Source organism: Platalea leucorodia (assembly GCF_965183815.1).
Source record: "Platalea leucorodia genome assembly, chromosome: 10".
Taxonomy (NCBI): Eukaryota; Metazoa; Chordata; class Aves; order Pelecaniformes; family Threskiornithidae; genus Platalea; species Platalea leucorodia.
The window spans coordinates 2991362-3004504 of NC_138832.1; the positions used below are offsets into that span (position 1 = coordinate 2991362).

The 13143-nt window shown below is 37.6% G+C and overlaps 1 protein-coding gene across 1 annotated transcript in view; it reads left to right on the forward strand.

Moving 5' to 3' along the window:
* LOC309595686 (connector enhancer of kinase suppressor of ras 2-like) overlaps nt 1-13143 on the forward strand; it is a gene marked incomplete at its 5' end in the record, with an annotated part of 209411 nt that overhangs the window by 98355 nt on the left and 97913 nt on the right. Inside the window, 3 exons of the mRNA XM_082322943.1 lie at nt 74-276; nt 1603-1690; nt 9282-9323. Of these exons, the coding sequence (XP_082179069.1) occupies nt 74-276; nt 1603-1690; nt 9282-9323 (333 nt within the window). The remainder of the gene's footprint in view (nt 1-73; nt 277-1602; nt 1691-9281; nt 9324-13143) is intronic.

Sequence of the window (13143 nt, forward strand, 5' to 3'; positions counted from 1 at the left end):
ATTGAGTGTTAACCCCACAGTTCTGGTCGTGTAGCTGACAAGACACTTAACTGTGTATCTTCTTTCCCCTCAGAATTATGGTTTGGAGACCGAAAACCTGAGAACTCTGTCTCACAAGCTGAATGCCTCAGCCAAAAATCTTCAGAACTTTATAACGGGTAGAAGGAGGAGCGGCCATTACGATGGCAGGGCCTCCAGACGACTGCCAAATGATTTTCTTACCTCTGTAGTTGACCTGATTGGTGCTGCCAAGAACTTACTAGCCTGGCTGGACAGGTAACTTACTATTCCTTGATCCTTTATGCATGAGAATAATTCTTTGCGTTGCTTTATATTTGTTCTTTCTTTTTCTCTTGTACTCTTTTATTCTAATATTAAAATGACAGTTCTGGAATGCCAGCTCTAAATTTTGTTTTGCAAATTTCTCAAATATTGCAGGCAAAATGCAGTACCCTTTTCTGTCAGGAGGGTGTTCAAGTTTTCTTAAGTGACTTTTTCTGATTCTTTTCAGTCTGATAGTATTTTGTGCGAAATGAATAGTTTTGTGCTATTCCAAGCTGACATCTCACTGCCACAAGTGGTAATGTCATCGGTAATTTCAGAAGGAAGGGTGACGAAGTAAAGATTGTGGAGTTTGAACTGTCCTTCAGCCGTTAAAAAGACACAAAAAAAGCTGGAGTTGGGCAAATCAATTAAGAATACTCAAATTATAGTACTTGCAAGACTGAAAATTAAATTTTCTTATTAGAGTTTTTATCAAGAGTAAGATTGGTGTATTAAGTACGGTTGTGGTGTTGGTTAATGATCGACAGTCAACCACTGCTTTTATTTACGAACTGAGAATTTTATTAGAAGTATCTCTCTGAATAGGTGTAGTTAAAACTTTGACTGTCAAAAGACAGAAGCCAAAACATAAAATAGCATCAGAGCATTTAAGTTTTGTTTCTCTTTGGAGTTATAGCAACGGATAGCTTTATCTTGAATCTGAATGCTCTTGAATGTATAAATGGCACCTTAGACATCACAGTGAATGAATCACCCTCCTTTACAGGATTTGTATAATCCTGGTGACATCTTCCTAACCTAATGCCAGCAGTCATATTCTCTCCGGCTACGACCTTGTCAGTTCTTATAAATTCAAATGGGGTCAGATTCAGCCAGAATTTGGAAAGCCTGAAGAAAATCCAAGTGTGCAGGAAGCTGTTAGTGACGAAGTAAGCTTTACTTTGCTCTCTGAATTAAGGTGCTAACTGCTGCTGAAGAGTGATGTCATACTAGAAATGCTGTCTTTTTAATGAGCCGCACAAAGGAGATCTGAACTACTTACAATCATTTGGGAGCTCCTATTTCCACTTTGCACAAGAACGATAACTTCTGATGTTCTGGCCAAAATCCAGTTTACATCCTTCCTGCCTACATTGTTTCTTGTTTCAAAGGCATATTTTACAAAAGTTGTGTAACTTGCTGCTGGAGATTGTCATAATCAGGTGTGTTACATTTCTGTGGTGTAGAACCGATCTCTATATTACGTATATATGCTTATACTGTAAACAGGAGTTATAATCCTTAATGCTGTAGGAACCTGTCCTTCCTTTGTCACAGGTCTCCATTTGTCAGCGTGACAGAATACTCACTGCTGAAAAACAACATTGTTCAACTGTGCCTGGAACTAACAACCATTGTGCAACAGGTAGGAGTGGTTATCTTCTCTGAGTCCTCGTCAAACTGTTGCTTAAAAATTGCAATAGTAAAACCATTGCAAAGCTTTTACTTCACCGGGAAAACTGTTTTAGCATTACCTCTCTGTTCGTTGCATATTCTCTTTCTCTGGGAGTGACGGGAAGATTTTTGGACTTTGGTTATCCTCATATGCCTGGATAGCTTGAAGGGCAGTGTGAAGTTAAAAATAATCCACTTTGCTTTTGAGTAGACAATTTCATGTCTGGTTATCTACCACCATGCAAGAGTTAAACAAAAGAACAAAGCCACAGTGGAAACAGCTTAACTACTGCTAACAGTTTATTACAGATTAAAATATGAATGATCAAGAATTTTTCAGGGACAAGTTCTTACAATACATACAAATATATCCAGAACCTGTACTGTGGCTTCTTCACTTAAAGAGGAGCCAATTATATGAAAGTTGTTTAGTGATTAACATGAAATATTCATAACATTAAACAAACCAAATATGGAACAAATAAGGGTAATAATATTATCATCGCTGACATTAATTAATTAATTGCGATATAGTACAGTCCACAGGTACATAGAATTAATTTATCTGGTCTGTAGTGCTACCTAATATACAAATAGTAATAGTCTCTGACAGTGTCTGCCCCTGAAGTAAGACAAGAGGTGACACACAGCTACAGAAAGACTGAGTGGGAATTAGTTTTAGAAATATTTACAGTGAGCTTCTTCTCTTGTGAGTGGATAAAAATATTGGTGAGACAAAATAGTGTTATTGGAATACATAGAGAGGTTAGAGAACAGGTAGGGCTGTCTTGGAATGAAGCAAAACAGAGAAATGAAAGTACTGCAGGAGGGAGAGCAAGGAGAAAGCTTAGCTAAAGCTGTAATGTCGTAAGCACCTTAAACTGGTCCTGCCTCCAGTCTACAGGGCTCCATCGCCTGCCTCTGTCCTGTGCGGGCAGTTTGCCGTGGAAGCTCACAGCAGACCAATCATAGAACACATTTAATTTAAAAGGCTTGCTGGAATAGTAACGTTCTGCAAGCTCTTTTCTCCCACCCCCCTTCAATTTCATTTTAGTTCTTGGAAAAAAAGAACTAAGGCTGGTAAATATCAGTCTTTGTATTTTACACTATTATCCTTAATTTATAATATTCAGCTTTATTCCTTTTAGAAATTTTGTCCTTTATGCATTTTTGCAGTGCAAAACAAAGGTCCTTTTTCTCTTTTCTTGGTTTAAAAATTCCTATGTAGGCATTTAATTATTTATGTATCTTTATTAAGCTTCCTCTTACAAGGTGTTTATAGCACTAGGCTGTTTTTGATTTACAGACTAAGCAAAAAGAACTTCTCTACAGTATAAAAAGTTTGGATTCTGATTCCGCCCTTCAGCTGATATTGCGCTTTGTTTGTGTGAGTTTGATTTTTCCCCGTGGTCTAGGTGAAAATAGTGTAATTTTGAATTGCTGCCTCCATCTCTGTCATTCATTTCACTGCTTTTGCAGATGAAATTGAGTCCTCCTCTGCCAGCAACAGTTTGGTTCTTTTTTTTTCCAATTCTTCAACTCCACTCCCAAAGCTGTCCTCCTTTTTACAACTTAAAAACAATTTGTCTTTTAGCAAAAACTCCAAGACATTCCAAGAGGAAAACTGTTTAGTTAGTTCTTCAGGTCAGCTACAAATCAAGTTTTGTCTTTGCCTTATGTTGTTGTCAGATCTGGGCTCTTTGATAGTCATCTATTAAGATCTTTTTACAGTGTATTAAACAGCACAAGAAAGAGTAGATAAAACAAAATCATTCAGAGGGAGACAGTTTTGCTGTTACTAAATCTGAGGAAAATTGATCCTAATGTGTGAAAGCAGAAATGTCTCACCTCAACCAGAACTGCAGTCTTAACTGTAAGCTAAAATATGAATTGAAAGGCATAACTAATAGAAGTCTAAATCTCGGATCCTTTCAGATACTCCTTGTTTTATGAATGATATAAATTTTAGATATCTAATTTAGTCAGTGTAAAAGTGGCAGTCAAGGCTATGCATTAGGCACATTAAGTGAGGAATGTCTTCAACCTGAAGATTTATTTTGTGCAAAATTAACATGCCTTGTGTGCATAACTTAAAGCTTCCACTCAAGGTGAACTTCCTTCTAAATAGGGGGCATTGCTATGTAACCTTAGTTTAATATAGACACTGCTTATGAATCTTCTTACTAGGATGTACTGTATGTATCTGAGTGCCAGACTCTTCGATCTAATCAGGAAGCAGCTTTTTTAGCTTTTAGGTTTTATTCTTTCTCTGTGTGAGTGTGAAGATGAGATTCAAAATTTAAGCCAAACAGATGAACTGCGATGTTGGGTATTATTATTTACATACCATGTAAATGTTAGGATGAATAAGCAGTCACTTGTTTATCTGTAAATAGTATCTTGTCATACTGCTTGTAAGAACATTGATCTTTATTTTCTAGTTTTAGAGAAGTTTTATACCTGTCCATTTATGCTTGTGAAGGTACTTTATTCTACTGAGTTTTCTCATCCCTCACGATGTCACCCTCACTAAAATAAGTAGGGAAACTATAAAAGAATGCAGAAAGCTACAGAAACATCCTGATTTTGAGGTGCAATGTCCCATCAAAATGCATTGATGATAATGTGCAAAAAAGGCATGTTAGATCAGAGTATTGCAAATGTTTGAGCTCTCTGTTGACTTCGTTTTGAAGTATAGCTCTAGCTTCAAGGTAGACTAGCTCTCATTTTTGCTCTGAAAATGAATCCCCACCAGACTAACTTAACTGAATTTGGATTTGGTCATGCTATAGTGCCGAGGCTACCCTGGGGGGAAGAACACTGCAATAACGGAGGAAGAATAAGTTTGGAATTTGGTTCATAAATTGTAGCCATTGGTTAATTTTTCATTGAGTAGAAAGAGTTCGCTAGCTCTACTAGAAGTTGGTTGTCTGATTATCTTTCCTGATTATGTCAAAGATCTTTAAACCTGTCCTAGATGCTTTTGATGCATGCATTAAACTGCATGAACAAACATTCTCTAAACAAAAAATTTGTCTGTATCTTACCAAAGAATGTCAGCACAACTCAGGCTAATTTTTTTTCCAACAAAAGCCAAACAAATGTTGCTTGTTCTCCCCTTTATGAACGTTAATTAACCTCATAGACATAAATTCAGAGACCCTATCACAGATTTTTACCCTGATTTTAGGCAAATACTTTGTGTTTAGGATGAAGCATATGTTTTTTAAAGCTATGTAGTTTGTACTGCAATTCATAGAAATTGTTGATTCTTAGTAGTTTTCTGTACCTGCTCTAACTTTCAAATTAGCCCTCCTCTGAGCAGGTGGTTGGACTAGATAACCTCCAGAGGTCCCTTCCACCTGAATTTTTCTGTGATTCAGCAACTGCTATTAAAAATGTGGGTGTTATTTTCAGGTTGAACTTTGCAGACTTCAGCTTTCAGCCCCTCAATCTTATTTTGCTTGCGTTTTCTAAAGAACATTTTGTTATCAAACATCTGTTCACTGTTTTCTAAATATAGATTATGATCAAGTATTTACCTTAATTACACCAAGTACAATAATTTAGTGTATTTACTGGTGTATATTTGCCTAATTTCAGTGCAATCTCATTCTTTTTAATGTATGCATTCCAGAAGAGTGTTTGATTTTATGTATGCAAGCAATATACTTTTAAATATAATTTTGTCATATCCGCCTTTCAAAGATTGCGGTAGATCTTTACTGCAGCGTTATATTGGGAAATGGCATTCAACTGGCAAACAACCCAAGGCTTTAAGTTCTCTTCCGAGCTGCTCCTTTATAGGGTCTCTGTTTCTTTTCAATATTTGACTTAACTCATGCTGTTTTATCGTACTAAGTTAATGAACTAAATATTTTACATGTATTAGACGTTTTATGTATTAGTTAACTGTCCTCAAGACTCGTCATAAAACATTCTTTATGGTATCTGCAAATTTTGGTAGTACTTGCATTTTTTTCTTTCAGAATTATAAAGTAAAATTATTAATATAGTGTGGGTGAGCACAAGTCCTACTGACCTTTTCTCTTTATGAATATTCAGAAGAAGGCTGTTTTACTTTATCAGTTGTGAAGGTGCACTGTACCTTTGCAAGGTAGGATGTTCTGGATAGTGCAGAAGCTGGCTTGCATGTAATACTGCTGCTGTGACTATTTTTGTAATTCCTGTATTTACCATTTTACAGAGGGGAAATAGAATTCAGCTACTAATTTTTTAAAGTTTTTTCAACTCTAAGAAAAAACATTTTTAACATGTCATCTTGCTTATGGAGGATGTAAAAAGAATACCATTATAACCATTATTTATTTTCTAAGAAAAATAGATCAAAAATTCTATAAATGTTAGTCCTGGAAGATTTTTTTTTTTTTTTTTTTTAATGAGATCCCTAGTGCATTGCTATGTATCAGAGAAAAATAAATCAGAAGAATATTGTGACCTACATATCTTAATAGTTTAGTATAATATTGCAAGTGCTTTTAACCTCTCAGTTAAACTAGTCTGGTGTATTAAAAAAAAAAAAGTCAATATGCATCTATTTTGGAAAGAATCCAAAAGCCATTAACATTTTTAATGCTAATGTAATCTTGAATGTGCAACATAAGTATAGCTAACGTTAATTCTGCTCTACAAAACAGTAAAATTTCAGTTTTACTATACATAAGTCCTCTATTTTTTTGACCTGAAGTAATTAAGTTTGTTCAGAATGAAGCACATATTGTATTTCTAGCACAGAAATTAAAGGAATAATTTAAAAAGCAGCATTAGCTCTGAAGTCAAACTGTAAGCCCTGCTGTGATCATTTTGTTCTCTTGGTGCTCGGAGGGTTAAAGGGAGATGGTGGATGTGCTGTTTGAAGTGTGTAAAACTTGTAGGAAAAATTGCCTTGGGCATTGCCAACCAGACTGACTAATTGAATTCTTTTTTTGCGCTGTAGAAAATAACAGTATGAATACAGAAGAAACATCAAAGGGATACTTGACCATGAAATGCTAATATAAATTCTTCTCTGTGTTCCTTGGCACTCACAATCTTCTGATTTTTAACTTTCTTATTCTGTGACAATATTCTTTAAACTGTATTCACTTAGAAATTAATTTCTCTACAAAAATGCCAGTCCTCCAAAATAAACGTGACGCCTAGAGTGGAGGGTGTGGCAGTGACCGGGTCTCCAGGGCCGAGTGCCTGGGGCAGCTGAAGCTGCTCCGCAGCGGCCCCGGAGGGGCCGGGGGCCGGGGCCCTCGGGCAGCCCCAGCGCAGAGGGCTGGAGAGCTGGACGTGGCCCCAGCGGACGGGGCACAGCCCGGGGCTTGAGCTGCCGGGGAAGAGGAGCAGAGATCTGCCAGGCGGCTGGTATTTCCCTCACAAAGGGTACCACAGCCTAAGCCGATCGTACAGCTAACCTCCTTCTGGAGTAAATGGAGCGAGGGCGTTGGAATCATTTCATGGGAAGTTTAAAGCAATTAACTGTTATGGCTAACGTATTCTCGTCCAGGAAAGAGGGAACCTTGAGAACTATAGGGAATCTTACGTTACTTGAGGGGATCTTTTAGGTATATCAGTAAGTTAAATTTTACTTAAAAACTTATTCAAGGAAAAAAGAAAAATAAACAGGACAGTGTTGTTTTTTTTTTTCTTCTCATATCCTCATCCTTAAAAATATGTCCTGAAATCCTTATCTTGCTTTGTAGAAAGCTTTTTCCAATGTGACATAACATTTGGAGAAGTATTTAGCAATTTCCCATCATAACTTTTTTCTGTTGTTAACCATTAATTGACTTAAATGTAAATAATCAGTGCCAGGATAGCATTACGAACAAGATTCCTATGACAAACGAGGCCCCTGGCGAGGCGAGGCTCCCACCCTGCCCGGTCCTCAGCACGTTTTGTGGCGGCCTCTTCCTCCCCTCCCTCCCGGGGCTCTGGACTCCCGCCAGCCACAGGCTCAGGGTGTCGCTCGCCCTGAACACAGGGAAACGCCGGCATGCGTCAGAAATATTTTCTGCTCGGGTTTTGTTACAAAAAAGCACCCCTTTGATGACAGGTGGGTGCCGCAGGCCGGCGCTCACCGTGTAGGAGCGTGGTGGGCTGCCTGCCTCGGGCGAGCGGCGGGAGGTGCTGGAGCTCCGGGGCTGAGGGCAGAGGGAGCCTGGCCGTGGGGGCTGCAGCCCTGGCTGCGGCTGGCCTCAGAGGTGACCGGCTTTTTTGGGTACTCTATTCTAATCTCACCCTGTCTGGCACACTTGTTCTCTGTATTTTCCTTTTAATTCTATGTTTTAGTAAAATATAGCTTGAGAGCCCGTGTGGTGATTCGGAGTGCTGACTGACAGGAGAAGGGTGGGGTAGAGCTGCCTCAGTGCACTTGGGCCCTCTCCTGTAGGAAAGGGTTAAATACTGTCTTCCCACGCCTGTGTCTTGCTTTATAGAGGATTGTACTGAGGAAATCTTCAAAACATTAGAAGCAGTAGAGGCAGTAGATCTCTTTTAGGAATTTGTATGCTTTGTTTCATGAAGGAAAAGTAATATTCTAGCCACTGTAATACCACCAAATCAAAACACAAGTTAAGGGAGTAATGACTCTTAAGTTATGTAGTGATAAGATTTATTATTCTTAAAATTATAACTAAAATAGGAAGATGACTGCTCTAGAAGTTACAAGTCTTAAGGAAATAAAGCGATTGATCAGGAATACTGTTTTTCAGGCCTACTTTAAATTGGTTAATAGCAATGTTGTGTAATGGAAAGCTGGGACGGAGTTGTTCTTTGGAGGCCTTAAGGCAGTGAAACCCCCTGGATATCCCTGGACCAGTGCTCAACATGAGCAAGCCCGTGTCCTTTCTCATCCCTTTTTGGTGTGAATTGTGCCTTCCAAGGTCCGAAGCTAGAGCAGTTACGTGACTTCTCTCAAGAGATGGGACCGTTGCTGTTTCTTGTCCCTTGTGGATGGTGTAGACAATCAGGGCCTTGAAGCAAAGGATGGAGTGAATCAAACTGCAGTGTGGGCAGACCGTGCTTAACATCTTTAGCATTATGCTTATTGTCAATATATTCTCTGTTTACTCTTCCTTCCCGTGCTTTAGAGTAACACAAGCTACCTAGCGGTAGGTCTGACACAACTGCCTGCACCCCACGCAACTTGTAGAACAGCTAACACGTTCTGCCTGATTTAAGGCTAGGCAATGTATCTCTTGCTCTGCACATCGTTGAATTTCTGACATGCCGGATTAATTATATTCAATTACTTTTTTCTTACTATCATGAATCTGTCCCCTCTGCCTTACATTTATATCATTGCTGGTATTGAGCGTGAGAGTTTCATGACTGTAAAGGGAAGAATAGATCCCTGAGGTTAACCAGCCACAAGAGAAGTCAAGTTTCCTAAGATTGTAAAGTAACCTTTTGCACATGACAAAACTCAAGAGATCATTTGTCTTTACAGGTACATCTGTAAGAGATGGTTATCAGCATAAAGCATTCTCTTCTTTCTTAATAGGAACCTTAAAAGAATGTGCATTAATTGTTTTTGTTTTATTTTACCACAGGATTGTACAGTGTACGAAACAGAAAATAAAATTCTTCATGTGGTAAGTAATCTCAATATTCTGCTTTGGTATTTTCTAATCCTACCCCATCCACTTAAATGATTTAAAAAAAAAAAATAAAGCTACCATAGGGAATTAAAGCTCCTACTATTTGACACAACTTCTGATGAATTATATCAGTTGCTAAAAGTTAAAGTTTTCATACATAAGGTCAAATAGCTAAAAAGTTAAAATTTATTTTGAAGACCGGCAAGGGAGAGATATCAGCGTACCTGTTTTGTGACCCCCTGAAACCGACTTAGTGCAAGTTAGTTGTGCTTCCTGCCAGCCAGTTTAATGACTGCCCCAGTACTCATTTGTACTAGATTTAACATTCAAAATGTCTTTTTTTGCATCAACTTAAAGAAATGGAGAGACTCTACCCAAACAATATTAATAAAATACTGTTTCCAGTTTCTCTGAAGATTGGAGGCTTATTGAAGATGGTGTCATTCACTTAACCATTCCTACCAAGGTTTTTACTCCTTCCTAAATTGGAAGTCTTTCACGTTTAAGGCTTAAGAATCAGCTTTCTTCTGCTTAGGCCTATTTATTTTAGCAGGCAAGGTCAGATACTCCCTCTCACTCTCCCCTTTCACACAGTTCCATGGAGTAATTCTCTCTGTTATACCTATAGTTAATTACAAATACATAATTATTGTTCTTAGATTGTTTTGGAAGCTTCGCAGTACTCTTAATAGTGTAACACGTTTACTAGGATTGCTGGCATGGAATTCCAGCAATGGATCAGTCAGACCTGGTGCATTACTAGCATCACTGATTGTCAGACTGAGCACTTCGTGCCTTCAGCACTTGAAAAATCTAATGATGAAGGGGAATGAAAGGATCTTATACAAAGTTATTGATTAGGTATTGGCCTTTAAATACTTTATATTTTCCTGGTACTGGCACAGAAAACTTGTACTGACACCGAGATAGAGTTAAAATGTATGGTTAAAGGGAAATCTCAAAGGATTTACAAGTTCAGATAAGCTTTTGACAAGCTCTAACCAAGTGCCTGACTTTTTTTTTAAAGCCTTTTACACATACTCTGCTTCCAGCGGGGATTAAAATTTGTCGTAAAACATTGATGTGCTGTGAAATTCAGAAAGCATGCAGTGACTTTTAGAAAAAAGCTTACTTTTGCAAACCTGATTCTGAAAAGAACTTTTAAAAGCACCTGAAATCTTCTGGGATTTAGAGAGTGTGTATATATATGTACACACACACACACACGCATATATATATATATATATGCATCTTTTAACCCACAATTCTAACTGCATATGATGTCTAGAAATACATCTTTAGCAGTAATGCTACCTTTTACTTTTCTATCAGTTTTGGATGGAAGCCTGAAAAGCTAGAAGAGAAGAGAGAAAAGTTTCAGTTTTTAAGTATCCCATAGGCTCAGCAGTGAAAGTGTGATGAACCTTAAAGAGCCTGGATCCCAAGGGAGTAGAACTCATTTTAGCCGGAGCAAAATCACCTGTTACTACCTGATCCAGAGCATCCAGACTCTGTGAATCAACCTGCTTATCATCATAACTCTGGGTGAAGTGAGAAGAATCTTTCTCACAGCATCTTAAAAAAAATTACTTCAAGGATACTGAATTCAAGAATAAGCTTTGTAAATTGTTCATTTCTTTTATGGGCACTTTATTTCTAAAAATAAAAAAAATTAAATTAAAAAAATACTCAAGAAAAATAATTGTGATGCTCTAAAGTACAATTTTACATTTGTAAGTGCTAGAATCTATAACTCTTAAATACCACGTGGCCTTTTGTTTTATTTCTGAGAGATATTAAGGAAGATACACTTAGAAGTAAAGACAGATTTTTAAAATCATGATCCATGATTGACTTTCTTCATTGGTTACTGGAGAGATTCACTGAGGTGTAGATTTGTTTGGAAGAACTCCACACTAGGGTGGCATGTGCTCAGATGATGTGGTTGCAGGTGCACAGTTGCCATTCCCTCACTAGTCGTATGACTAGACTGTGTCTACTCTGCAACTCAGGTATTATGGGAAAAGATAAGTTATGAAGGAGTGATCTTCAGGACCACTTAAACTGCATGTCTGAGAGTCAGGTTTGGGGTTTTTTTTATATCTATTTAGCAAAAGGTGGTTATCAGGACTACATCTGTTCTTTAGACTAATATGGTATACCTATGATAATTAAAAATTACAGCCTGCTAGTTGTTCTTTCTCTCAGCAGTAAATACAGATTATTAACTTATATTCATTGTACAGACCCAGCAGTGGCTGCCATACTAAAAATACTTTTTGTGACGTATAAGTTTGCGTGTCTTGTTCAAGACTTAGCGGTTTCCTAGAGATTCTGTTCTTGTCACGGCCCATTGAAAGAAATGTAATAAATGGGTTTTGGGTGTTGGACGGCCTGTAAAACTCTATGTAGAGTTCTTCTGCAACAGGTACTGAACTTCTTGAAGAATCCATTTTTGTTTGAGATTTTCTCAAGTGCGGTAGTATTGCGCCATCTGGAGAGTATGCACCTTGCTTCTCTGTGGTTTTGGAACTAGTACACAAGACTTTTTTTATGCCAAAAATACTTTAGAGTATGTTAAAGTATCATCTCATGCTGACAGTGCCATATCAAAGGTTACTTCCTGACCCTGTGCTGCTATTCATAAATTCTGCTCAGTTCTCCCATTTATACTATCTCCGCCTTTGCATTGTTTACAACTGATGTCAGGCCTCTCTTGTATCTGCTGAACGACTTTTAGAGCAAACTGATATTTTTAATTATTCAATATAATTTTCTTCAGTATTTTCCTGGTGCTAAAATCCTACATAGATTTTAATGAACTTTCTGAATGATGAGGCAATCTTAAAGATTCATAAGAGTAAATTTGATTGAAAACTTCTTTCCTGTTTATTTCATTCCACAGTTTGTTTACTGAAAAAGTATTTGCATGTGACAACTGTAAAGTTAAAACACTACATCAGAAAGTAGAAAGTGTTGTCTCTGGGATTTAGTCTGCGTCTAATCTGTACATACGATCTTAAATGTTAAGGCGTAAGGGAGGACCTCAGTTTGAAATCATAGTAATATTTTGGTATGACAGTAATTCAAAAGCTGGCTGAAAGCATATACTGACAGACAGGGTCAACCACCGGTTCCTATGCAGAATAGCAGTACAATACATTTTTTGAGCAAACCAGTTTCTGTATCTCGGGTGGGAGAAGACAGGACCTAAAGTGTTGTTTAGGGGTTCTGGCCAAAAGCTGAAACTGCTAGAAATATTTCTGGGTTTTGTTGACCTTTAGATGCAGTCATGCATACCTGAATGGGATGCTTTGCGTCTTTCAGCTGATACAAAACACAACTGCCACATCCAGTAGTCCAGAGCTATACTTTTATATATACTTATACATTTCCAGATGACTGACTATATGGTGAATGGAAATATAATCTGTAAATTCAGCCAGTTAATTTATTCATTGTGACAACTTATTTGTTTAACTTATATGTATAGTGTCAAATGAGATATTAGAAATCCTCATGCTTTTGCAAATGCCTGAAATAAAACTTCCCTTAAGGGATTTCACTACCATTTGCTATAATTAGAGAAAATGAGAGTATAGTCCCCAAAGGAAAATAGATGCATACAAAACAACTTTGACCAGAATACCATTCTGAAATTCATCTAAATGAATGCTTTCAGATTAGGTTCAAATATTTTTAGGCATAGTCTTTTTAAAGGAACACCTTAAGCAACACATGCAAACTTGGGAATAAATCTTTACACGTGAAGATTCTCTGAGAGTACAGATCAGCTCCTTTCTGGTCTGTAGAC